The 24,712-nt window shown below is 50.7% G+C and overlaps 1 protein-coding gene across 3 annotated transcripts in view; it reads right to left on the minus strand.

Annotated features, from left to right (window-relative positions):
- Positions 1–24,712, minus strand: part of MAST3 (microtubule associated serine/threonine kinase 3) — a 58,989-nt gene that overhangs the window by 3,141 nt on the left and 31,136 nt on the right. For all 3 annotated transcript variants that reach the window (XM_084614421.1, XM_084614423.1, XM_084614422.1), the window contains 22 exons: positions 23,679–23,757; positions 22,311–22,468; positions 19,724–19,799; positions 18,372–18,581; positions 18,168–18,269; positions 17,137–17,269; positions 15,056–15,123; positions 14,399–14,484; positions 13,467–13,675; positions 12,406–12,544; positions 11,985–12,117; positions 11,603–11,768; positions 10,058–10,159; positions 8,842–8,964; positions 7,424–7,533; positions 6,553–6,707; positions 5,616–5,848; positions 4,489–4,689; positions 3,669–3,895; positions 3,330–3,452; positions 1,356–1,492; positions 415–596 (listed from right to left, as the gene is read on the minus strand). In XM_084614421.1, the coding sequence (XP_084470547.1) occupies positions 415–596; positions 1,356–1,492; positions 3,330–3,452; positions 3,669–3,895; positions 4,489–4,689; positions 5,616–5,848; positions 6,553–6,707; positions 7,424–7,533; positions 8,842–8,964; positions 10,058–10,159; positions 11,603–11,768; positions 11,985–12,117; positions 12,406–12,544; positions 13,467–13,675; positions 14,399–14,484; positions 15,056–15,123; positions 17,137–17,269; positions 18,168–18,269; positions 18,372–18,581; positions 19,724–19,799; positions 22,311–22,468; positions 23,679–23,757 (3,152 nt within the window). The remainder of the gene's footprint in view (positions 1–414; positions 597–1,355; positions 1,493–3,329; positions 3,453–3,668; positions 3,896–4,488; positions 4,690–5,615; positions 5,849–6,552; positions 6,708–7,423; positions 7,534–8,841; positions 8,965–10,057; positions 10,160–11,602; positions 11,769–11,984; positions 12,118–12,405; positions 12,545–13,466; positions 13,676–14,398; positions 14,485–15,055; positions 15,124–17,136; positions 17,270–18,167; positions 18,270–18,371; positions 18,582–19,723; positions 19,800–22,310; positions 22,469–23,678; positions 23,758–24,712) is intronic.

The following is a 24,712-nucleotide window of genomic DNA, read 5'->3' on the forward strand; positions in this document are numbered from 1 at the left end:
CCGTACTGTGAATTTACAGGGAAATGTTCATTTACTCTGGAAGATTATTCCCAAGAGCCACTATGATCCTCAACATGTCAAAATACCTTTTGAAAGGCAAGTTAGCAGTTGGGGCAGACAAGCCCTTTGGCACAAAGCACTGTTGCCATAAACGCATGAGTGACAGAGATACCCATCTGTACAAGTTATCATAGTGTTCTCCTTTGAGTGGAGCAGGCTTAGAGTGTCCACAACCCCCCGAGTGAACCCTGGAGACACAGTCGCATTCCCAGCCTTGATCCTGTTGCAGGAACAGCCTGAGAGCACACGCTCTACAGCCACATACACCACCCATGGAATGGACAGAGCACAGGGCAAGCCACCTCACAAGTAGCAGAAGCCGTAGTTGGGTGAGTGATCAGAACTAACCCCTACCTAGTGGGAGGTCTGGAGCAGGGCTGCGGCAGGGAGTTGTAGGTCCAGGTGACAGACTGTGTGTGGGAGATCCTGGAAGGCTCTCGCTTGATGACAGGGAGTGATGGAGGCCAGATGAGAAGCTCCGGCTGGTGTGCAGTACAGTCGTTTGCTTGGAGATCTTTTTGAAAAGGCACTTTCTCCTTTGAGATGAAAAAAGCCCCAGGGGCAGGATTTACATGGAAGGGCCCATTAGAAACAAACTTCACAAAACCTCTTTGTATTCCCCTTGGGCATTAAAAAACAAGATTTCTCCCAAGTCTGTCTTCTAGGGAGGTCTACAACTCCAGGCTGAGTTTTCAGCCAAGAACTCAACACTTCAGGATTCTGCATGCTACGAACAATGGGGAAAGGAATTTACTGCATCACCATTTCAGACAAAAGATGCCTTATAAAAATATTCTATAGCAAGCTGCAAAGAGCCAGATCTGCCAACAAGCACATACAGGAACCTTACCATTAAAAGCTACTGCAGCCATTAACATCCATGGAATTTTTAAAGGAAAAATCTCTATTCTTTGCCCTTGATATCTACAGCCTGTTTCACTGAGCCTTCAACCTGTGTTCCCCAGGGCATGCTATAACATGGCACTACCAGGCATTGTGGCTTCAAGAAGCTGAGTAAATTCTCACCCCTTCTGTTTGTGTGAAGCAAGAGGATGCTGGCCCAAGAGTAAGTACAGAAGGCACTGGTCTCTTTGGCTAACACTAAGTAGCATTTGCTAGTTGGGAGAGCTTCTCCCTGGTGGAGGCAGCATTTAGACGTTTTCCTTCCCTATCTTAGGTGAATAAACTCAAAGCTCCCCAAGATACTTCAGGGCTCACACGCCAGCTTCTCTTCAGAACTACACAGAGATGCCCAGTAACAGAAGTCATCCGGTTCCCAGTCTATTTCTACTCACCGGTCCTGACTGTCCCTTTTCCTGCTTTTCTTACTCCTTCTGGCCATCCTGGTCTTGGAACTGTTTTTCCGAGCAGGACCAATTTTGATGGATGTGTTCTCTAGGGCGGTGGTTCGCAGCGCTACTTTGTTGCCACTCTGTGAAATGCACCAAGCGAGTTGTTGTGACGCATACGGCATGAGCCTGTTTACAGCAGATTCTAAGGCCAGAAGGGCCCATCAGAATCATCTTGTCTGACCTCCCGCGGAATAAGTGACCTGGTCCACCAAGCCGACAGCAGGAGTCACTGTCAGAGTTGGGATCAGGACTCAGGTAGTCTTGGCTCCCAGTCCACTGCTCAGACTGCTAGATCATGCCTCACTCATGGCATATGGTAGTAAGGAGGCTGAGCTTCCATTCCAGTGGCGCTCTCACACTGAAGCTTGAGTCTCCAGCTCAGCCTATGGAATGCACCACTGCCCTGAGGGTCCCCCCGTAATTAACCCTACTGAGGAAGGGTGTAAACCTCATTAAAAATAGATCGTCTGTGGGCCACTGTACGTACATATGCTTGTCTCACTGTCACTGAGTGAGGAGACAGGACTATAAGGGAGCGGACCCCCCTCTCTCCTCAGGGCCCAGTCTGTGGAACACAAAGGTCCCAACCACCCCAGGAGAATTGCCTTTTGAAAAGAGAGACATTTTGGGCTGCCAGCATCCACAGGGAGAACTGCACTTCCGCCATGTGGTCTCTAGGGCAAGGGGGTTCTCAAACTTCTTCACAGCGTTTCTAGATGGCACTGTGTTGGATATGCAGCTGTTCTGCAATAATGTATTAATGCTGTATGCTGACCTGGTCACTGGGATATTACTGTATACACATATTGGTCTAGTTTAACAGGGGGCTGCAAGGAAAAAGAAGCAGGAAGTGGAAAAAATGGCTCAAGATAAGCCTCCCCTCAGCCAACACTTGCGGGCTATTATGGTTCCATTGGCTCTGAGGACTCAGGCTCAATATCCTGCTGAGCTTACAGGACTGGTTTTGTCCAGAAGGGTCAAAGCCCAAGAACATAGAACAACAAAAGGACTACAGAAGTTTAAAAGGGACACACTCCGAAGAGAAGGGTAGTTATTCTGGGGAACCAGACTTCAGACACCTGTTGGGTGTGTCTGAAGAAGCTAGTCCTGCCTACAGTACTGTTGGGCTGGTAAGCCACAGACATGCATGGATACTGTTTGTTGAATTAAAATCCTCTTTTCTGAAGAAGCTTTGTTCCTACTGTTAAAATAAGCAATAGGTTTAAGAAGGCTGTTTGGTCACACAGTCCTGAAGGAAAGAACCCGGGTGTCTGAATTCTACTGGACCTACTGGCTAAGCATGGTCCGTACACAGGATACTACAGCCCGGGCCAAGTCTAAGAATGAGAGAAATGTGAAATTACACCCTGGGATAGGCAAAGTCATGAGGCCCCGACATCTGTGGGGAACAGCAAGCGACCAGAGGGGCCACCCCTTCGCAATCATGCAGCCCCACCCACCTCCCCTCCCATTTGGGATCTCATAAAATCCTTAAGCCAATTCCAACCATAGCTTACATGGGAGACTACATTCTGCTGGATTTTCAGCATCTTTTAATAGAATTTGGCAGTGGGAAGCAAGGAGGAGCAGCCAGGCCCCAGTGACTGGCCCGCTCTGTACATCCCATGTTTGAGAACTCTGCTTCAGGGGAGCAGACACAGCATGTGAGTCAGAGCCACACTGTCGTAGGGCAAAGCCAAGCCACAACAGAGAGGGGTTATCGCTGGACTCCTGCTGATTTGTGAATTCCCTCTCTCTCTCAGATAATTAAACAAAAAGTTTGCTGCTCAAAGTCTTGAACAGCAGCTCGCTCCCGGGGGCTCAGGAGGCATGTGCAGAGGGAGCAAAGTGTTAGAAGGAGCTCCACAAAGAGCAAAGCACCCGGTGGCACATTTACAACCAGAGCAAGCTGTTTACCTTCAGCAGCAGCTCCACAACATCCATGTGAACTAACCCTAGCACAGACTCTCCATTCACGTGTGTGATGAGATCCCCAGCTCTCAGCCCAGCTTCCTGGGCAGGGCTCCCATCTTCCACGCTCTGGAATTGAAGAACCAGGAAACATTACTTAAGCAGATCCTCAGGATTATTCACACAGCTTTTAGGCTTCATTGCCGGTTGGTGCCACCTCCCTCTCCTCTTCAGAGAACATTGGTCCCTTTACACCACTGATGCTCAGCATGCAGAGCACCGTGCCTTACGCAGCACAACACTGCTCCCTTCATGTGCAGACTCCCCAGCCAGTCAGTCACTTACCCACACCATGTGATGCACTGTGTACACATCGCTGTCCCCCATATACACACGAATGGCGCGCAGGGTGAAGCCATATTTCTTTCCAGAGCTGTGGATGATGATGGGCGGACGCAGGCTGGTGATGCTGAGGGAGGAATCCCGGCTTGGGGACGAGTCCCGAGAGGATGGGTTGGAAGAGAGAGAGTGTGGGGAGATGGGGCTCATGAGGGCTCCGCTGCCAGAGTCATCTACAAACAACAGACAGTGTCCGTTTCCCCTTGGATCCCACGTGCCTGCCAGCACTGCGCAGCGGGGAGTCAGTCCCCTCACACCAAAGAGTAATGGGGCTGCCAAACTCTGCTGTTATTAACAGGACTTGGCCTGGCAGACAACCATATGCAGAAACTTCTTTGTCCGAGTGAGGAGCACCTCAGTCCGCTCCACAAAGGAGCCTAAAAATCTCACTTCCTTACCACTGTCTGTACAGTTTGTCTCCCTTTGCTACTCTGAAGATTTGCCAGCTTCCCTCTCATCAAAAGCTAGTTCCATTTTCTGGCTCTTGTTCAGTGTTATCACTTACATGGGTCCCACTGCCGAGGGGCACAGAGGAACCCAAGAGGGCTTAACTGAGCAGGAACTGCCTGGGAAGCCTTCTTGGTAATGCTCAAGCTGTTGAAAGTGTAACAGAGACAATAAAAGCTACAAAGGGCTGCCATTGTGGGGCAGGGCAGCTGGGGCCAAGGTGCAGGAGTGCACGGTGGAGATGTTCCAGTCTGAAACATGCATTGCTAATTACACAGCTAACGCTGGGCATCAGATTCACTAGCTGCTTCCCACTGACCTGAGGTGATGATCAGGGACAGGGCTGAGACAGAAGCAGATTTCGGCACTCTGCTTCCTGAAGACACTCTCTGCTTCTCTGGAGCGTTCTTCGGACTCCCCAGCCTGCGGCCCAGCCCAGGCTCCAGGGCTCTCGGGGCGGAGTTCTTGGTGCCAGTGCTGTTGCTCCGCAGGCGGACGCGGTTCAGACTGACAATATCAGCTGGACAAAGAGGGAGGAAGGGGGTCAGCAAGCGGCTACTTCTTAGGCACAATAATGCCACTGCAGAGCCATTCTGCTGCTGGCCAGCTGGGGATGATCCTGAATCATTCACTGGAACAGTATCCAGTCTAAGAGCCACTGCCCTTACTGTCACTTCCCCCTGCTCATAGGTAACCTCCTTCCACAGGAACTGGCAAGGTTTAGACTCTGCTACTAAGCAAATGCCCAGCTAGGGCCATCTTGTTCCCAGTGGTTACTCCCACACATGGCTGTCTCCCCAGAAGCCCCATCCCCCATTTGGCTCCCTCTTCCAGCAATTGCTCCCTCCCTAGCCTGTCAGTGCCTATTCAAGGGCACATGTGGGGCATGGGTGTAGCACCCTCAGCACCCTCACAGACCACACACGCTGCCGCCACCCCCCCCAAAGGGGTAAAGGAGAGACGAGCAGCACACACCGGGGAAGCTATCACCGTCCCCTTGAGGCACGTGATGAGCCCCCTACCACCAAGTGATGCAAGCTTGAACGCCCAGCCATTCTGCACAGTGCAGGATGTTCAGAGCGTAACACACCTGCTCCGGAGGTCTCCAACTGTACTCATCAGGGAAATGATGGGGGAGACAGAAGAGCGTAGAGTCTGCATGCCGTGCCAACAGGGCATAAATACAGAGGGTCTTTCACCTGCCCTGGAACCTTGGGGAGTAACAGGGAACCCTAGAGCTAGAATTACCTGGAGGCTTCCCAATGGCCTGGGCCTCTACCAACCAATCCAGCGTAAATGCCCTGCACAATGTATACAGGCTGCTTCCCCAGCAGAAGGCCAGACACAACGCTGTGTCCCACACTTAGCACAGAGCTTTGCCAAATGGCAAAAGGTGACACTTGCAGTATCCTTAATACCCAGCTCCGCCATCCACAGCCCATGTACCTGATAACGCTGAGGACTTTGCCACTCCTCCTGCCCCTGCTTCAGGGTCCCCCAGCACAAACATTGGTCTCTCAGCCTTTACAGAGCCTGGGCAGGGGCTCTCCTCTTCGGAGGAGAAAGCAAACTTCGGCATGGTTTCCAGGCTGAAGGTGCTAGTGAGGGTGGCAGGGCTGCAGCTTCGCTCATGCCGGGAGGAGTAGGCCGTTGAGCCACAGGACGTCCACGATCGGAGCCTATTGAGAGGAAAGAGATGGTCTGAGAGAGTGACCGAGGCTGGGGACAGACACAGCACCAGCACCATACCATAGGGTCCCCTTGGGCCACTTCTCCAACTTCAGGGCTAACTGGACTGCTAGCAGCCAAGGACCCTGCTATGGGGACTTCACCATCTCATTGGGGTTCCAAACCAGTCTTCTAGGAGCAGGACTCACCCACTGCTGGATCTCCTGCCGCCCCCTCAGCAAGGGGACTCCCCCACCCTCTGTCAGGCGACTGCTGGGAGCAAATCCCAGTGCCCAGGGCTGGCTGAGCTGCCAAGCCATAACAATGGTGTGAGGGTCCACACACTTTGCTCATCCCTGCTGCCTTCGGGAGTCCGCTTTCCCCTAGAGCGGGTGTTCTCAAACTGGGGGTCGGGACCCCTCAGGGGGTCGTGAGGTTATTACCTGGGGGGTCACGAGCTGTCAGCCTCCACCCCAAACCCTGCTTTGCCTCCAGCATTTATAATGGTGTTAACTATATTAAAAAGTGTTTTTAATTTATGGGGGGGGGGAGGGTCGCACTCAGGCTTGCTGTGTGAAAGGGATCACCAGTACAAACGTTTGAGAACCACTGCCCTAGAGGCACAGGAGGCTCGTGCTCCATGGAGGGAGATCTGGAGAGCATGCACCAGTGGAGGTTCAGCCAGGTCTCTGCAGCATCGTCCCACCCAGCTCACCTGGTCTCTGTGCCCGACAGCCGGCTCTTCTCTTCGTCTCCTGAGCTCCTGTCCCACCGCTCTGTTCTGTCCTCTTTGTCCTCACTCTGACTGCGCTCAGAGGATGAGAGGCTCAAGTTGGAGTGAGCTGCCAGGTACTCAGAGCTGCTATAAACCTGCAACAAAGAGGCCACATGTTAGAAGCCAGCAGAAGGTGGAGTTCAGCCAGGAACTTTACATATTACAGGCCAGCCTCTGCCGGCATGGCTCCACCAAAGTCACTTGAACTACTGAAGCAGAGACTCTGACTACATGTTTACAGGAATCACCCACCCACCAATGAAATGCAGCCACCTCTGAGGTCAAACAGCTACCACATCTCACAGCAACTCCACATAACAGTTCAGGACAGAGTGAAGAATAATAAATCCAGGAGCGTTCTAGGAAGCAACCAGCCAAATGGGACCTTGGTGAACACTCCAGGGTTAATTCTCCTACCCTGGGGCATGGTGCCATGGGATCCTTATCCCAGAAAAGTCAAGATCCAGACCTGAGCTGTCATGAAGGGCAGCACCTCTAGCAACATCTCCCTCCTTAGTACCAGGCTGGGGTGCTGGGTCAGTGCTCACTTGGAAGGAAGAGCACCCCCCCCGTGAATCACCAGCAGCCTTTCCCAGAGCATTCCCTGCAGAGCTTTCAATGGTGCTCCTGCAGCAGGTGAGCCGACTCCCTGGGCTTTCCCTTGCCTGAGAGCTCAGAAAGCCCCTCTCAGGTCACTAGTAAAACTTGTGTTCTGGCAGAGAGTGACAGCTGGGGGCTTTGGCCCTACCAGAGGGGGAAGGTCTCTCTAAACCCCCAAGCCCACTTGGTTCCACAGGGGCATTTCCAGTACCTTGCTGAAGCGGTGAGAGCATGATGAGAACTGGCCGATTTCCACAGATGATTCCTCATCATTAGTTTCCTCATCCTCGGAGCCCAAATGACGGTACCTTTCAGAGCGAGCTGAAAGCAAGAAGTGATAATGCAGCCAGGGCTGGTCCTCCCATGAGGGTGGGTCAATCCTCCAGGGAGCTACAATCCCAGCAACTTGGCCACACTCACTGTTTACAGAAAATAATAACATCTCTCCTACTGTCTGCCAGAGCCCCTCACCGCAGAAATAAAGGCTGAAGCAGGGATACCATCACTGTCACATGGGGACCAGTTCAGAGGGGCCCTGATGGCCAAATGGCACAGGGGTAGACCTCTTGCTTACCGTGCCAGAGGGCCAAGGTTTAAATCCCAGGGAAGCCCTGGCACAGAAGTGAAAGTTATTTTCTTTTGCTAATGCTAGGAAGTTTTGGAATAGATCTTAAAGCTCATGCTTCAGGGCTTACGCCAGTCTCTAGATAATAGGGATTAGGTTTCTTGCAGCTTCCTGTGAAGTGTCTGGTTCTGACCAACGACAGACAGACTCCTGGAGTACATGGACCATGGGTCTCATCTGGTCCAGCAAGTCCTATGTTTCTCAGCGTGTGAATAGAACAAACTTTAAACACACCAAATTTCTAAGTAATTAGGTCACCTATATCACAGCCTTGCAGGAGTGGGGGAATTAACCATGCATTTTACAACCCCCAAAGTGCTCCCCAGTGAGCCTCAGGTTACCGTGCACTCAGCCTTGCACACTCATTTAACTCCAGCTTTAACCCCTGATGCACCATTGGTCAGCTATGTGGGTACACAAGAAATCAATGCCTTCAGGCATGCAGGGCAGAGCAACAGGAGCTTTCCTCGAGACACATCGCTGAGGGCTGGGGTTTCCCTGGATGGATGTTTCTTTTCCACTTCCCAAAGCAGTTGAGGGGAGCAAAGCAAGGTGCAGCCAGCAAGCCCCTTCACTGCTTGTTAGGAACTATCACCCTGGTGCCAGATTTTAGTTTTATCTGCAGCACCAGAGTCTGTATGCAAAATCCCACAAGTGAACTCTTCCGGCCACAGCCCTCTGCACTCAGTCTGATCTGCCAGTCCCTCCCGCTGTGCCTGGCAGGTAGCGCATCAAGGAGGTTCTTGAGCCAGGGGCACCATCAGCAAAGGGCTTATACGAGCAAATCGAAGGAGCTGGTGCACCTGGAGGCACGGCCACCTGCGGAATGACCAGGAGAATTTCACTTCACACAGCAATGACTTGATCATTCCTTTCTACAGCAAAGTCACTGTCAGAAATTTGCCCACAGCTTCCTGGAGAAAGTTTCTTTGTTCTGGGTAATTCTACCCAGACTCACTGCTGGGACAATGGAATCAAAGAGGAGAAGCAAGAATTGGCCTTACTGTCAAAGTAACTGGTATCATCCTCAGCCTCCAGCTGGGGAATGAATTCAGCCTTCTGCCGCAGCAGCCCATTCCAGTCCAGGTTGTGGAAGAAGGAATGATGCTTCACCTCATGGGCGCCACCTGGTGTCCAGCACAGAATCACGTAGGTTAGAGCAGGCATGACTTCAGGTCTTAGAGCTGTCCCCTCAGCCCAGGAAGCGCTCTCACTTTGGAAACAAGTTTATTTTTATCTGACCCCCAGTGCAGATGGCTTGGATAGACTGGAATCAGCCTGGATTTAGGTTCCCAAAGCCAATCCCAACAAAGTTCACAAGACCAAATTCTGGCCTTGGCCTCCCCAGCACGTCTCCAACAACAGGACAGATTCTGCTCTTGGTTACACCAACAAAGAGAAATCCAGAGTAATTTTTTGACATTTACAGAGTTATGTGGCAGGAACAGAGATAGGATCTGGCCTACTGCCAAAATGTTTGTTGGCGCTTTCTCATTAGCCAAGCAGAGAACAACGAGCAATGGCTAGAGCAGGAAGAGGCAGCAGGACCCTAAAGCCGGAAACGGCAGTGGCACAGAACCATAGCTATGCCCTGGGCTGTATATACCAACAGAGGGGTAGCAACCGTGCTAAGCCGGCAAATGCAGGAGGCTGAAGGTGAAATGAAAGGCAAGCAAAAAGCTAGGTGGGAACCAGAAGGAGAACCAGGGCTCTTCAGGACAGAGCCACTAACATTTCAACACCTGCAGGAGCCAGGAGCAGGAGCCATGGGTTATTAAGCACTGCTGTAGGTTTCCAACTGCAGGTGGCCACGGGGCATCAGGAGCATGCTTTAATCCCATCAAGTACCTATCCACATAGGGTGCCATCATGCAGTCAGCACTGCCCAGATTCTCCAGGGATGCGGACATCTGGAGTGGAGGGGAATGTTTCTACCCCAATGGCAGAATACAGTTTGTAGAAAAGCTATGCTCAAGGCTGAGATGAGCAGTACCACATGAGAGAGCAAAGCCCACAAGTCAGATACTAAAGAAGAGCTCTTATAAACATCCTAGGGACACTTCTAATTGCTTAAGGAAGCCATCTCAAAGGCGAGACAGACATCAATTGAACAGACAAATGCAAATCAGCCAGGAGCCACTCCAGCCATCTCACCGGTGACCATGCCCTGTGCTGCCTGGCAGATGTAAGCTGTAAAAGTAGGGTACAGTAAGCGCATACCGGTGCCTAAGCGTTCCAGTGGGCAGTGCCTTAGCAACCTCGTGATCAAATCCTGAGCATCAGCAGGAAGAGCTTCATCGCCTTCAGGCCACATAACGGCATCTGGAAGAAAATGGAAAATCATGAGGTGACCCCTTCCCTTGAGAGCAAAAGGCCATTTGCATAAGAACAGCCAGGGTCAAAAGCGGATCATGGAGACACCAGCTGGAGACTTGTAACTGTCCACTCCACAAGTGACTTGCACTATTGCCTGGGGCCCCCATAGCTTGTGGTCTGGGACTCCATCCAACAGGTACCCCAAAAGTGGCTGGGATTGGAGGGGGCAGGAAGCTGTAGGTTCATGCCCTATTTTTCTCACGATGAGCAGCTCTGACCTCAGGTCTCCTGCCTTTATGGCTTCAGGGAGCATCCCACTTGGGTCAGAATTAGGAGCGAGTTGAAGAAAGGTCATTATGACTTGTGGCCTTAAGGCAAAGTACCTTTGCTAGGGAAGTTATTTTTGCACAAGAAAAATGCCACAGAGTAACTGCAAAGCATATGCTAGTCACCTAACTCTGGGAAAGCGAAGAGTCCCATGTCCACACTCGGTGACTCTAAAGCTACATCATAGCTATCTTTCTGACTCACTAATCATAAGGTGAGGATGCTGCAAGACCTGGGTGATGCCCAACAACCTAATCAGAAGAGTTATTGTTAAAAGAAATATTAAGCAGCAATCAAAAGAGAAAAGTGAAATGACAGCTGTACAAGGACAGCCCTGCAAGCCACGCTTCCCCCAAAGCCTAGGAAGGAAGCGAAACCCAACTAGACATGGCCCATCTACACTTCGAGAACACTCATGTCTAAATCAGATGATGAAACACCCCTGTGGCCCAACCCTCATTCCAGGGAACAGCATTTGAGTGCAGGCAACAGTTAGGCTGCGCATTCTCCTAAGCCAGTTCCTAAACATCTCTCCTTTCTTCACCTTGTCCTGGGTACCCTTCACCTTGTCCTGGGTAAGGAATACATTGTCCTTCCTCCTTCGCCTGGAGTCAAACAGAGGCAGGAGTAAAAAGGAATCTGTTCATTTAGAGGATCCCAACCTCCTTGGGGTCACTGAATCAGTTCAAAAGACTAAACGCCTGGCCCAGTGCCTGCCACCTGCGAGCCAGCTGCGCACTCTAACCTGCCACAAAGCCAGGGCTGCGCCAACGCCCAGCCATAGTCGTGAGAGAAGCCCACGAACCCCTGCAGGCAAATGTTCATTGGTAAGCGTTTGTACAGCCCTTCAAGGACCACGGATAGAAGAGGCTAGAGAAGGGCAAAATCTCATCATTGTTAATACGCAGATGAGCTGTGCTCTGCGGCCTATAATAGGAAGCGGTGCCCGCATGGTTCAGAGTCTCAGTGTGCCAGAAGCACTAACCCGAATACCCAAACGCCCCAGACCCGGTGCTGATATAACCCAAGACAAAGAAGGGCTAGGAACTCTCAGACCCAGAAAGCCTCTGGAACGAAGACGAGAGGATGGACTCAGGGTATCGACCATTGCTAGAGACCTACCGCTGATCACCTGCCCAAAGAGCTCTTCTGGGGTGTCGCCGAAGAAGGGGACGCAGCCCACGAGGAACTCATATAGGATGATGCCCATGGCCCACCAGTCGACAGGCTTCCCGTAGCCTTGTATGAGGATCACTTCTGGAGCAATGTATTCGGGAGTGCCACACACCTGCATTCAAAGAGGTGTCGGTCATACTGGAACCTCTGCTCTCTATAGCAGCCCAGGTACTGCTGCAGCATGCCCAGAACTATGCTGGTTCCCTGAGATGGGGAGAGATGGATACAGGATTCCCACCCTCTCCCCAGGGACCAAGAGAGATGGTTTGAACCAATGGCCCCACCCACTACAGCGTGGGATCTGAGCCTACCAAGATCCTGAATGTACCTGCTTGTCCATGAACTCCCGAGTGTCCTTCTCAATGTGCCCTTCATACAAGTTTGTGGTCATGTTCATCAGCCCAATCTTTGACAGGCCGAAGTCTGTTAGCTTGATGTGGCCCATCGAAGTGATTAACAAACTGCAGGAGAGAAGATGTATGCGTAATCTCACTGGCTCACTCCCTAGCAGAGCCTGGTACAAAGCAGAGAGCAGAAGCAGGGCCCCGCTCTGAGAATTACATTGAAAAGGCTGGCTGCTTTCTGCTCATGCCATGGTCTTGACTTGGGATCACTCAGCCAGAAGCAACTCCCACCACTCTCAATGGGGAAAGGGGACACAAAGGAAACCCCTCCTTCCTTCCCCGCTTTAGAATCTGACAGCCTCTTGTCCATGCTCCTCCAACCCTGAGCCCCCTTTCTGTCCTTACTTGTCAGGCTTCAGGTCCCTGTGCACAATCCCATAGTTGTGAAGATATTCCAGAGCTAGGACAGTCTCTGCAAAGTACATCCGGGCCATGTCGACTGGCAGAGGACCCATGTTCTTCAGTAGCGTGGCACAGTCCCCACCTACAGAAACATACAAACTCTCCATGAGCCACAGGCAACTGTGCAGCATGCAGGACTGGGCTGAGAGCATCCTGAAGTATTTCAAGCAACCTCTTCTTAACAGGAATGTAGGCCTCCCTACACCAAATCAGACCCCTGAGCTGTCAAGTCCTGGATACTGCCTCAGAGTGGCCGCAACCCAATGCTATACCTGGCCAATTGCATATGGCAGAAAAGCGTTTCTTTCTGAACCTGGATGGCCACCCATCTGCCAGGCCCTGCTGCTGCTTCAGGTGGCACTTGGCTCTCCAATTTTGGGGATGTTGCATTGGTACAAGCTGAGAACAGCAGGTCTAAGACTGAGACATATCGGAGGGCACTCCAGCAAGGAGGGTCTGTTGCAGCTCAAAGACATCGATTACCTGGTGAATGCATGTTTGTTACGTGTTTGGATGCAGATGAACAGGAGAGGTTGGCAGAGGGAACACACCAGAGACATTAACACACACAATCCTTGCTGCACCCCGAGAGGAGGTATTAACCACCTCATTTTACAGAGAGGGAAACGGAGGCAGAGAGAGGGAAACACAAGGAGCACCTGTCTCCAAGTTGTGTGCACAGACCAAGCTCCTCTCTCAACGGGCAGCAGATGGTTTTTGAGTCTCTGCTCTGCGAAGGAAGGAGGATTTTCCATTCCTGCAGGAACAGGACAGGCACGGGGAGCAGAGGGCAGCGTGACGTGCTCGCACAGGACATCACACAGACATTCAGCACCGAGGGGCCTGATGGCCATGAGAGCTAAAAGCATTCTCAGGCCGCAACCTTCATGTTGGGGATCTTTGTTTTCCTACCCTAAGACAGCAGGTTAAGGTTTAAAAATCTGCTCTAACAACCACAGTGTAAAGTCACCATTCAGCCCTTGGGTGACCAGCTTGGCTCTCACCTTCCACGTATTCCATCACCATGCACAGGTGCCTTTTGGTTTCAAAGGAGCAAAACATGCTGACCACAAAGGGGTTCTCGGCAAAGGTGAGGATGTCCCTCTCCACAAACACCTGCTGGATCTGGTTCCGCAGAATGAGGTTTTGCTTGTTAATTTTTTTTATAGCAAAACGCTGCCTGGTCTCCCTGTGCCTCACCAGATACACGGCCCTAGGAGGGGAGAAAGCGATGAGACCACCCGCCAAGCTGCAGGCACCGCAGGGTTCATTACTGAGTGCATGGGGCTCCAGCAGCTGCTGTCAAGTTTATCGACCAGAAGAGCTGGTCTTGTTGCTTCAAAACACTTGTAAAGCACAGAAAACCCTGCATCTCCCGCCACCTAGAGTAGTTCCCAGTGAGAGCGAGCATTCACTCAGGACTCTGGCATGGGGTTTCTGGAGGTTAGCCTCTAACCTGCCAAGCACTGTGCTCCCCATGTGCAAAGGGTGAATTTGACAAGTAGGTCAATTACAATGGGCCTTTCCAAGCAGGCTGCCAGCTGCATCTGTCTTACTGGACACTGGCCTTATTTACAACCCAAGCAGCGAGGCAGGCGCCGTTGTCAGACGTGGCAAGCAGCTCCTCGCCAGGAGGATTTGTGTGCAATAGCTGTAATGACACACTCAATGGAGTCGCGTTGGAGTGCCAAGACTGATATAGTAAGTGAGATACCTGGCCTGCTCTGTGTCTCTCTGCACTCGCCACCATTGTGCCTGCTTTCTAGGGGAGCTGGTCTTGCTCAGGCCAGGCCCAACACTAAGATGATTAGTTCACACTTAGATCGTTTGCAAAAAGAAGCCAATGTTTGCGGTCATAAGTGGATTGCTCAGCGCAGCCCCAAGCCTGTAAGCTCCTGAGCGCCCTGCACTGAAGCAGAGGCTCTCTCCAACTTACCCATAGGCCCCATTGCTGATCAGCTTGATGGTCTCAAAGTCACTCTCACAGGGTTTCCTCCGAGAAGTGGCAGCTGAGGCCCGGCTCTGCATGAGACATACACAAAGGGGTGTTTTGATCTTTCTTCACATCCCAGTGCTGTGACTGTAAATACTGCGTATGCTTCCCCTCCACAATTCACTAGCCCTGGGAAACACTCCTGCCCACCCTTCCCTACCCCTATGGTACCCATCACACGAAGGGACGCTTTCTTGCTACAAGGGGCTAGTCCGACCAGTAAAAGCAAACCTAGACCTACACTCAAAGGAGGCTGCTGTTGCTCAGCATCCTTAGAAGCCACCACATCAGAAATCAACTGCACTTTGCAAACTGTGAACTGTCAAGTCAAAACTGCCTCAAGCACATGCCCGTTCCACATGTCCAGGTGCCAACTGGAGGGTCCATGTACAGGAATAGAGGTGTCCATGAGACATGTACCTTCAAAAATTCACACAGTTTCAGCAACCCTCCATGGATGGACAATTCAAACTCCAAGCTCCCTGGGAATGTAGACAGCCTCCTGGCATTGCCTTATATGGCATGCCAAGAGTTAATTTGCTAAGTGTCAGAGAAGCTGGTTGGGAAATGCGAATACTAACTCAGGCTGGATGGTCTTACCTCATGGGAGACGTCATTCTCTGGGGTCATGGTGTTCCCACTATCAAAATGATCCAGCTGAACCATTTCTGCAGAAAAACGGAAAGAGCTAGCCGTCAGGAATTCAACAGACCACAGAGACACGCTGCTGCTGTTTCAGAGGGAGGAGGAACTGAAACCCGTCTATCCTGGATTAAAGGAACTCCACTGAGATTTGCACACTGCTCCCTTCCGGGGAAGTTTTTTGTTAGAAAATTAACCACCTTTTCCAGACATAGGCTTGACCCTGCTGCCGCAGCTAGTATCAGGCTGGCAGAAGGTGCCGTCTACACACAAGATGCCTTGCACAAGTTCACTGAGCAACCTGCACTGGGTGCCAACTTCACCAGAAGCTGCAGAGATGCTTTTCCTGGCCTACTCCCACTACATTGTCTGGGTTTGCTGCACACACAATCCCTCTGCAGCCAATATTCTGACTGTTCAACGGGATGTGATGGGCTGCTATATATGTGGGATCAGCAAACTGGTCTGGATAAAGAAGAACAGATACAAAACTTCGCCCACATCGAGCCTCTGCCATCCTCAAGTGCTTGACTAACTTCTGGTCTCTCACCCATTCCTCTGCAAGTCCAGGATCAGTTCTTCCCAGGGCTGGGAGCACCAAAACACCACAAGGAAGCCCGCTGGCAGGCAGCGGGCAGCCTGACTCACAGATATCTGTCAGAATGGAAGCTTCAGGCTCTTTGAGGCCTTCATCACTAACAAAAACTAATGCTGAAAGTAGAAAGTGTCACCATCCATACCGCGCTCTGTGTTCAGATGTTTCTTTGATGTCTGCCTGCCTGGAGCCCACACAACGTCTGTATGTTTTTGTTTTAGCCATTATTGCTGGGAAATTCAGGGTCCTGGCATCAAGGGGTTAAACATTTATACAATTCTATCTACTCTGCACCATCCTTTCAGTGTTCTTGAAGGATTATGATTCCCCCACAGGCCTTGGCTTCCCATGGATTAAGTGTTCTTGAAAGTAATATTTAATATGTAGCAAGCGATAATGAAGAAAAATTTGGTTCTGGCATAGAGAGACTTGGATACAGTCCTAGAATGCACATCCCACTCCACTACCACAGTCCAAGCATGGGTGGGTTTGGAAGCTGATGCACGTTTATCCCTGCACAGACTGCTTCAGTACTGTGCGCTAATCCTTGCAAAGGCAATCATGCCATCTGAACCCTTGCTACCACAGTATCTAGAGAGGTACATTTCCAACAACAACTTCAAGGCTAATTCCAATCAGTATCAGCCAGAACTTGCTGAAGAAAGAGTTACCTGTTGGTCTGAGAGATCTCCTGATTGGCCTCATAAGCATCTATTCCAATGCAATGTGTAAGGAACAGGAGGCAGAGTTAACGATGCTATCGGAACCTTAACACTTGGGCAATTAACATTTGGTGATGCAATGTTTATACACTTACCAAAGAACAAGATCCATTGGGGAGAAATCACAAATCCCATCCTGCAGTAGTCACCTGCACTGCGGGACTGAGAGGGGGGTTACTGCCTTACGCACCTTCACCAGAGTTGAGGGGAAAGGGCCTCCCAGAGGATACACCAACAGCTACCTAGACCTGACCTGCTGACTGCATAGTGATTTCTGACAGTCCTGCCGCATCTGCTTTGGTTTCATTTCACAGTGCGGGTCCATCTCTGTCATTCTGCCCAGCAGCAAGGTGCGCTGGAGCGACAAGCTCTCGGTCTGTCTGTGGAGCACTTTCAGCACAGGCAGGGGCAGCACAAATCTCTCCACACCAGGCTGCCATGCCACCCCCCACCCCTTTGCCCTGGAGGGACCACCCTTAGAAGAGCCTGTTCAGTCCTTCTCCGTTGGCTGAGAATGTCAGCAAAGCTGACACTAGCATTAACTGCAGTGGTGACTTTTCGGATTTGGGCAGCTCCTAGCCTGGGAGTAGCAGAGACCTTCCAACACATGCTAACTCTGACTAACTGGCAGCAGCCATGTGCAAGAGGCTCCTTCTCCTGTTCCTGATCCCCTGCCTGATCACTCAGCGAGACACAGTCCAAGAGCTGTAAAATATCCCTACCCTCCAGAGGGTCCTTGGCAAGCCCCAGCTGGCTGATGATGTACCGCGGGATATCAGTTTTTATTCCTTGGCCTACTTTAGCATGTCCTTCCACGGCTTCCAGAAGATGATAGAATTCCTCAGGATCAAACTCCTAGCCAAAGGAGAATAAGTGCAGTCAAGAAGTGAGTTCTGCCTTTGTGTCTTTAAATAAAAGCACCTCCCCCACCACAACTCACAGGCATCACAGTACACAGGCATGTACATATTCTTAAACGGAATTAGAGTAACTATCGTAGATTGTAATGATAGGGCTCCCTTTAGCTCTGGAGTTACGGGATGCTACGTGGGCATCAGAATTCTGCAGGAGAACCATAGCTCCCCTGATCTTGGGTTTGTGTCTGCCTTTCCAGTGTAATCCCCCCTGGTTGAAAAATCCAGCCATGTGCCCATGTCCCAGAATTCAGGGGGCAAGCTGGCTGTATGCCTGAGCTGGCATACCTACTATTCCTTCTGGCTGTAAATAATTCTCGGACTAGCCCTACTGAGAGAGATTTGGAAATACACCACTGAAAACTTTAGGTTTTCAAGGTGGATTAATAACCAAAGGAGAATGTGTGTTGGAGATTAAGTGTAACGGATAAAAGCTAGAGATGGACAAGAAAAGGAAAACAGATTAGACATTCCCACCTCACTGTAATTCCCATCCTGTACTGTAATATTCTTTAACACATGGATCTAAAGATCTGATTGTCTTCGTCGTCTCTCTCTGGTCCCTAACCAAGTTCCCTAACGGTGAGTCTGAAGCCCAGTGGCTGGGTTAGCGAGTACAGTGAAGCTTGTGTTAGGGTTACTCAGTTACTGCGTACGCGACAGAGGAGCTGCACTGCTGTTCAGTTGTTGGGTGCACGAACGTAGATCGAGCTGTTCTGTGCGAAGGGATTCTTTCCAATTTACTCCATGAGTAATGAGCACTTCCCTTTCCAAATGAGGCATACCCATGACAGACCTGCACGTGCAGACAGCCTGGCAGGCCACGCAGTACTCCTTACCAAGCACTCCAGAAGGCGGGCAGGGCGGGATATTATTAGCAGCAGCTTCCTGACCAGCTGGTCAATGAACCTCACTTCCTCACTCTCTGAACGCTCCTGGGCCTGCAGAGAATGAGACGAATGCTGAGGTCACCAAACAGCCATTGTCAGTGGGGAGCCAGGGTTGGGAGGAGCGGGGGATTGCGAGAACACCCAAACACTCACATCGTGGAGCATTTTCTCCAGTTTCTCCTGCAGCTCCATGAAGTAGCGTGAAGTGATGAGAGCTTGTTGGGACTTGGCCAGACAGTCTCGGGCCAGCTCAATGATCTGATGGTGGATGAACCCCAGCACGCCATCAGCAAGGGGCAGCATACTGCTCGACGAGCAGCTGGTGATGGTCCCCTGCAGGCGCTCCTCCATCTGCGCTGTGGCCTGCAGGGCAGAGCAGGAGATGACTATAGTGGGACTGAGACCTTGAGCCTACATCCGGGTGTTAGCCATCAGCACAGCTGACCCAGTGCAAACTCCTACTGCAAGTGCGCTGCCCTGGGGCAAGCCAGGACCTACACAAGTGCAGCATGTTTACACTAGGGGCTACGTCCTCAGCTGGAGTGAACTTGGAGCTATGGCAGTTTACACCAGCTGATGCTCTGGCCCTGGGGTTTACACACACATATTCCTGAACATCCAAGAAGATTGCAGAGTAGACCCTTGTGGTCCAAACACTCCTAGCTACAGGACAGGCGTTTCAGTATGACAGTGCATTCGAGATTGGTAATTTCCAAGTGATCTGGCACTCAGCACTTACCAGCTCTTTCTCCCGTAAACCTTTAAGTAGAAGCATGTGAAACCACAGGAAGGATGAAAACAGAGGGGCTTGTCACCCCTGGCAGGCCCGCAGCCAGGAAATTGCCAGCTGACAAAATGGAAAAACCTGCTGCCAGAAGCTATGAGCTGCTGTGCCCAGCAATGCAGCACATCAGCCTGGATCCCAGCTCGCACAGAACCGGAGCCTGGCACGCACTGGGCTGTCTTTTATGACTGCAGCATGCCAGCGGCATACAAAATAATTGTACTGATCCTCACATTAGAGATGTGCTGGAAAGAATGTTCCTCTTATGTATGCGACTTTGAGCTGTGTCATGGCACCCTAGGACCACTGCAGCTGTACAAACAGCCGGCACGAGAATTTCCCTGCTTTTGTGATATTATGTCTCACTATTTTAGACTGTGCTGTAACTGCACTGATATTGTTTCATTTGAAAATCTCAGCACCATATTCCTGTGCTTACACGGACATTGTTTTAACCAAGAAGTGGTCTCCAGAGACTGTTAATGAGAGTTTTATGTTGCTGCAGTAACACATGCTCCACAGTGACCAGGAGAGGACATTATGAATCTTCAGCTCTTCCCCCAGTGAATTATCAGGTTTCCAGCCCCCTCACACACCTCCCCTGTAAGGTACACCTTTTGTCCCAGGATAAAGAACAGAAATGATTTTGCTGGAGACAAAATTGCTGAAAAGCCAAAGATACGTTATGTTTGAATAATCTTTCTGAGCTCTGGGCAGTTACCTTCGGGAATCGTTCCTTGTAGACGTGATTCATCATAACAATCTCATTATCAAAAGCTCCACTTGTTCGTCCAGGGCTGGGGGGAAAAACAGGTTTATCTTCAGAAAACCAAGTAATTATGGGTTTGTGCAGTCTTAAGTGCCTTTGGAGACTCATCACACTTTGTTTTCTATTCAACTGCTACGTTTCACAAGCCATTAAAGCACATTCACACCAAGCACTCAGCATCCTGACAGTTAGTGACTCTCCCAGGGCACCGCCACCCCCAAATACAGCTCCCCAATGCACCTCAATGGCTGCCTGCAGCTCCCCCACCACCCTACCCTCCCACCAACAGCAACACAACTCACTGCTGCCCTGAAGCATCCCCTCTGGAACTGCTCGTCATTCCTGACTCACAGAACATCCCCCACCACATTCCCAATCTGCACCCCTAGCTGTTAGTCTCCAGGAAGAGAGACTGGTCGACGGAAGAGACTGCCTGGCAGCTGTCTGAGCTGAATAATTGTCTGCAATAAGCTACTCCGACCTCCAGACTCATGGCATTTATAAACCAAGGTAGTTTTGAATCTAGATCTCCAGAGCTGAGAGACTAATGTGTCCATTAAAGAAAGGGCTTGTCCTTTTTCTTTCCCTCAGGGTTATAATTTCTGTCCCAGTCCCCACCCTAATGCCAGTATTACAGACAGCAAACTATAATGCCACTGGCGAGATGCCTAGACCACAGCCAACTGTGAGCAGGCCAGCATGCCTGACACCCAGGGCCTCTCGATCTGCTGATATAGTTGTCTTTTCACTACTGGCAGCAAAACAACTGATTTTTGTTCTTTGCAGGGCACAGAGAGATCTTCACATGAATTGTTTATCTTTTTTAGCCCACCAGTGAATTCAGCGGACCCTTCTTTCTCCCCTGGCCACAGCGCCACCACTGGAATCTTAATCCTGTTACACAAAGCCAGATACAGGGAGCAGCACCTACTTGTTAACCAAGATATAACAAATGCCAAGATCAAGACCAGTTTCAACTCTCCCCCCATTCTCATTTCAGTAACTAAGAAGTAAGCCACAGCTTAGCGAGGGACTCTTTGTATTTTCTAAGTACAAGTGATGGCAGTCATATAACTAGCATTTCTTTGGTAAAACATTCATCCACTTGTAAAGCCCTTGAGATAATTAATCTAATTTTAATGAAATTTCAGGCAACAAAGCCCAGGACCAATTACAGCTCTCGCCCTACTAATGAGGCCTCTAAACACATTCCACAACAGGAAAAAGTATTTAACTGAAATATTCCCTGTAAGGATGCACACTTGCTGCATTTGACAACTGGAGAACAAACCAATGAATGGAAACTCGACATTCCAATGCACAGCGAGTTTATGAAGGGGCACTGTCAAATTCAGGAGGTCTGCATGTTTAGTCTATTGTCAGTTGCAGAAGTTGAGGAGGAGTTGCCAGGCACTCTTGCTTGTACTTCTCTGCTCCACTCCCATGCTGGACCTTTCTTGTGAATTTCATGCAATGTGCCTATGTACAAGAAGGGAACAGACAGATGCAGCTACACACAAATACACTGCATGTCTGAAATCTCTGAGAATGCTGTACACCTGCTTGCGGCCCTGGGTCTGAAAAAGCAATGGTTGGGGAGAACAGGGGTGAGGGAAGAAAAAAGGCATTGCAAACAGATGTACTCAGAGCACCTAGCTTTTATTTAATATGCATAATGCTTCTAGATCCAGTTACATAAACAGATTTTTTTAAATCTTTCAAGGGTAAGTCTGATTCCTGGCCTCTTGACTTAGATCCCAACCTGCAGCAGGGTCTGCAACGACAGACTATCAGGTATGCCCTGATCTGATCTGAGGATCAGTTGAGAATTTACCTCTCAATCTGCTGTGACCCACCCAAGGATCAGCGTGAAGGCATGAGTCCCAACTGAAGGACACAAAAACAAACAACATAACAAGGCGCTTCAAACAAAGCTTCTGTAATCTCAGCCTCAAGAGCCTGCATTTCAGGCGTAAACAGTTTCCAGCAACAAAAGCCTCATGCTAGCAGACTTGTGTATGGCTTGTACTCCAAGTCCAGAGGAGAGCCCCCCGAGAGGCAGGGAGTGCCGACAGGATTAGCGTGAGATTTATTACACTGTGCTTTGGAATTAAACTCCCGCCATTTTCCATTCGTGGAAGTGCTGCAGGGAAAGCAGTGGCATTTCTGTAGAACACGGTCTGTGTAGTAAAGCACAAGAAATACCAAGTTTCACACCCCCAGACTCTCACGGAGAGCAGAGAATCAGACTGGTGGTCAGCATTATTGGTACAGCCAAACTGTGACGGGGCTAGTCCATAACTGTCCACTAGGGGGCTTCCCGCACCTTCCGCTGAAGCGGCAAGCCAGCCTGCGTCAGACAGAGGATCCCAGGCTAGATGGGCCTGCTCCAGTCTGGCAATGCCTATGACAATGAAATGCCTCCTTCACCAGCATCTTTTACATGCATCAGACACACAACTTCATGCACGTGTGCACACATACATGTACGCACACACACACTGTGGAAAGCCCAGGGGCAGCCAGAGGCTTTGGATACCTTAGGCTCCTGGATCGTGGCCGCAGGCAGGGTGAACGGCGCCCCTCCTCGTCCGTGACGCTCTCTGTGCTGCGGAAATGTTTAGAGAGGAAATGCAGCTCATCAAGGGTGGGCTGGTATGGTAACTGGTGCAGACGCTCCTGAGAGGATGAAGACGACTGGATAGAACAACAAATGCAAGCAGTTACGAGACAGCTAAATTCCTCCATTGGAGCAGGATGGAAACAGTTCATTAGAAACAGCTGCCTCACACTCCTTTAATAGATTGGAAATCCTGACAGGCAACCTGGGGGCCTTGCTTTTTACAAACACTCCCAAATCCGCTGCACATAAGTGTGAAAAATGCATTGCATTAGCCCCCAAACACCATGAGATCAGGCACCGCCAGCTGCCCCAGACAACTCTGACCTGCAACTCCTCTGCTGTTCTAGCTCCCTACAGAACAACTCTGTAGCTGCTCCTCAGTCCCAGTCTGTAGCATCCTCTTCTGTTACAGCCCTGGGCTCCCCAAACAGCTCCACAGTACACCCCAACCCAGACATGCAGCCCCCAGTATTAATTTGCGACAAAAGAACCCGCCATCTACAAAGTGTTGCAGCTAACTCAGATGCACACTGTAAAAATAACATCTGAACAAAACATCTGGCCATGCAGAGAAGCCCCAGAGAATGCGATGTTGAGGAAGGGAAACTATGGAGCTCAGGGGAAATTTAAACCCCATGGGACATGGTGGCACTGGCCCCTTCAGAGGGAGGCAAGTCCAGAGCCTCTGATTCCCAATTAGGTTTAAAAGAGGCACCTGGGCCTGAGGAGACAGACTGGGTGAGTCAGGTGAAGGCAACAAGGACCAGGAGACTGGAGAAGGTCTCCGGGCTCATGAGGCCCTCCCGCGAAAGAGGGAGGAACGGTCAGGAAGCCAGTGGAGGGGGCCACCCAGCTCACCTTCCGGTGCCAGAGAACCAGAGCCGGGAAGCTGAGAAGACCAGATGGGGCTAGGCTGCTGATCTTCCCATGCCAAAGAAAGCAGGAGAGGGCTGCAGGCTCAGATGCCTGCTGGTTCTCTGGGCTATAGAGCTGAAGCCAGAGGACCTTAGAGAGGCTGCGGGACACTAGCACCATACCAGAGAGGAAAGCGTGGTGAGAGACGCTGAGGTTTCTCATGGATGGACTGTGGGGACTTGTGTTGTTACAGTTTGTGCACAAAGGGCTTTTGTTCATATTAAATTAATCCTCCAAGGGCTGTATTTATACTCAAGGAGCTTTTAGATTATTTCTGAGAACAACTGAAAGGGAAACTGAGGCAGGCACACCGGGCAGGCCACTATTTCAGATTTCCCTCTCCTGTTACAGACGGCTGGATAGCTTTACCGAGACAGTGGAACTGGGGGTGTTAGTCCCATAGCCAGACGAGGGTAGTGAAGCCAGTGACCACCTTCTGCCATCAGCCCTGCAACAGGAAACACAGGGATCACACAGAGAAAACTTTGTTTAAATGCAGACAAAGGAACAATGAATGTCGAAGTGCTGTGGGCAGGAACAGGCACCTCGCTCTGGCCCAGACAGCTGCAATCCAACGCCTCTTATGCCAAATGTATTTTGATATCACTTCATGTAAGTAATAACGACTTTGTACAATTAATTTTATGGCTGAGAGGAATGTAATGCTAGAATCTTAGAAACTAGGCTCTGTCCCCTGCTGCAGCAGAGGGTCAAACTGGTGCACGTGTCCCTATGAACTGGTGCTGTTCTCAGTCAGTGAGCGGGGTGACAACTCGGAAGTGGCTGCAGCCATGTGACAGCTCTATCCTGGCTTCTTTCCAAGCTGCGCTCGAACGAATCCACTTAGGGAAGGGGAAAACCATTAGGGTGGGATTTTTAATGAGAGTCAAATTTGGGCCCCGGGGTTTTATTCTACAGAACAGCATGATTCCTTCGGGCGTATGAAAGTGAACACGCACAATGGACATGCCCCCACCCCACCCCTGCAATAAACAAGATGCCGGAAACTTAAAACCTAGAAGGATATTTTTGCTGGAAGTGTTTTCTAGTAGTCTAAGGGCCTAGGAGCTCAGCCCAGGGCTCTACATCCCTATGTTACTGACTCACTGTGTAGATCACTTCACCTGTCTGGCCTCATCTGCCTAACCCAGCTGTCATGGATCCATAGGACCGGTGCTATGCCCCAGCTTTTAAACCAGGAGTGGGCAAACTACAGCCCAGGGGCCACATCCGGCCCTTCAGACATTTTAATCTGGCCCTCGAGCTCCCGCTAGGGAGCAGGATCCGGGGCTTGCTCCACTCCGGCACTCCAGGCAAGGAGCGGAGTTGGGGGCTTGCCCCGCTCCTTGCATACCGTGGCTCTGTGTGGCTCCCGGAACAATAGCACGACCCCTCTCCGGCTC

Source organism: Lepidochelys olivacea (assembly GCF_965140295.1).
Source record: "Lepidochelys olivacea isolate rLepOli2 genome assembly, chromosome: 25".
NCBI classification, from domain to species: Eukaryota; Metazoa; Chordata; order Testudines; family Cheloniidae; genus Lepidochelys; species Lepidochelys olivacea.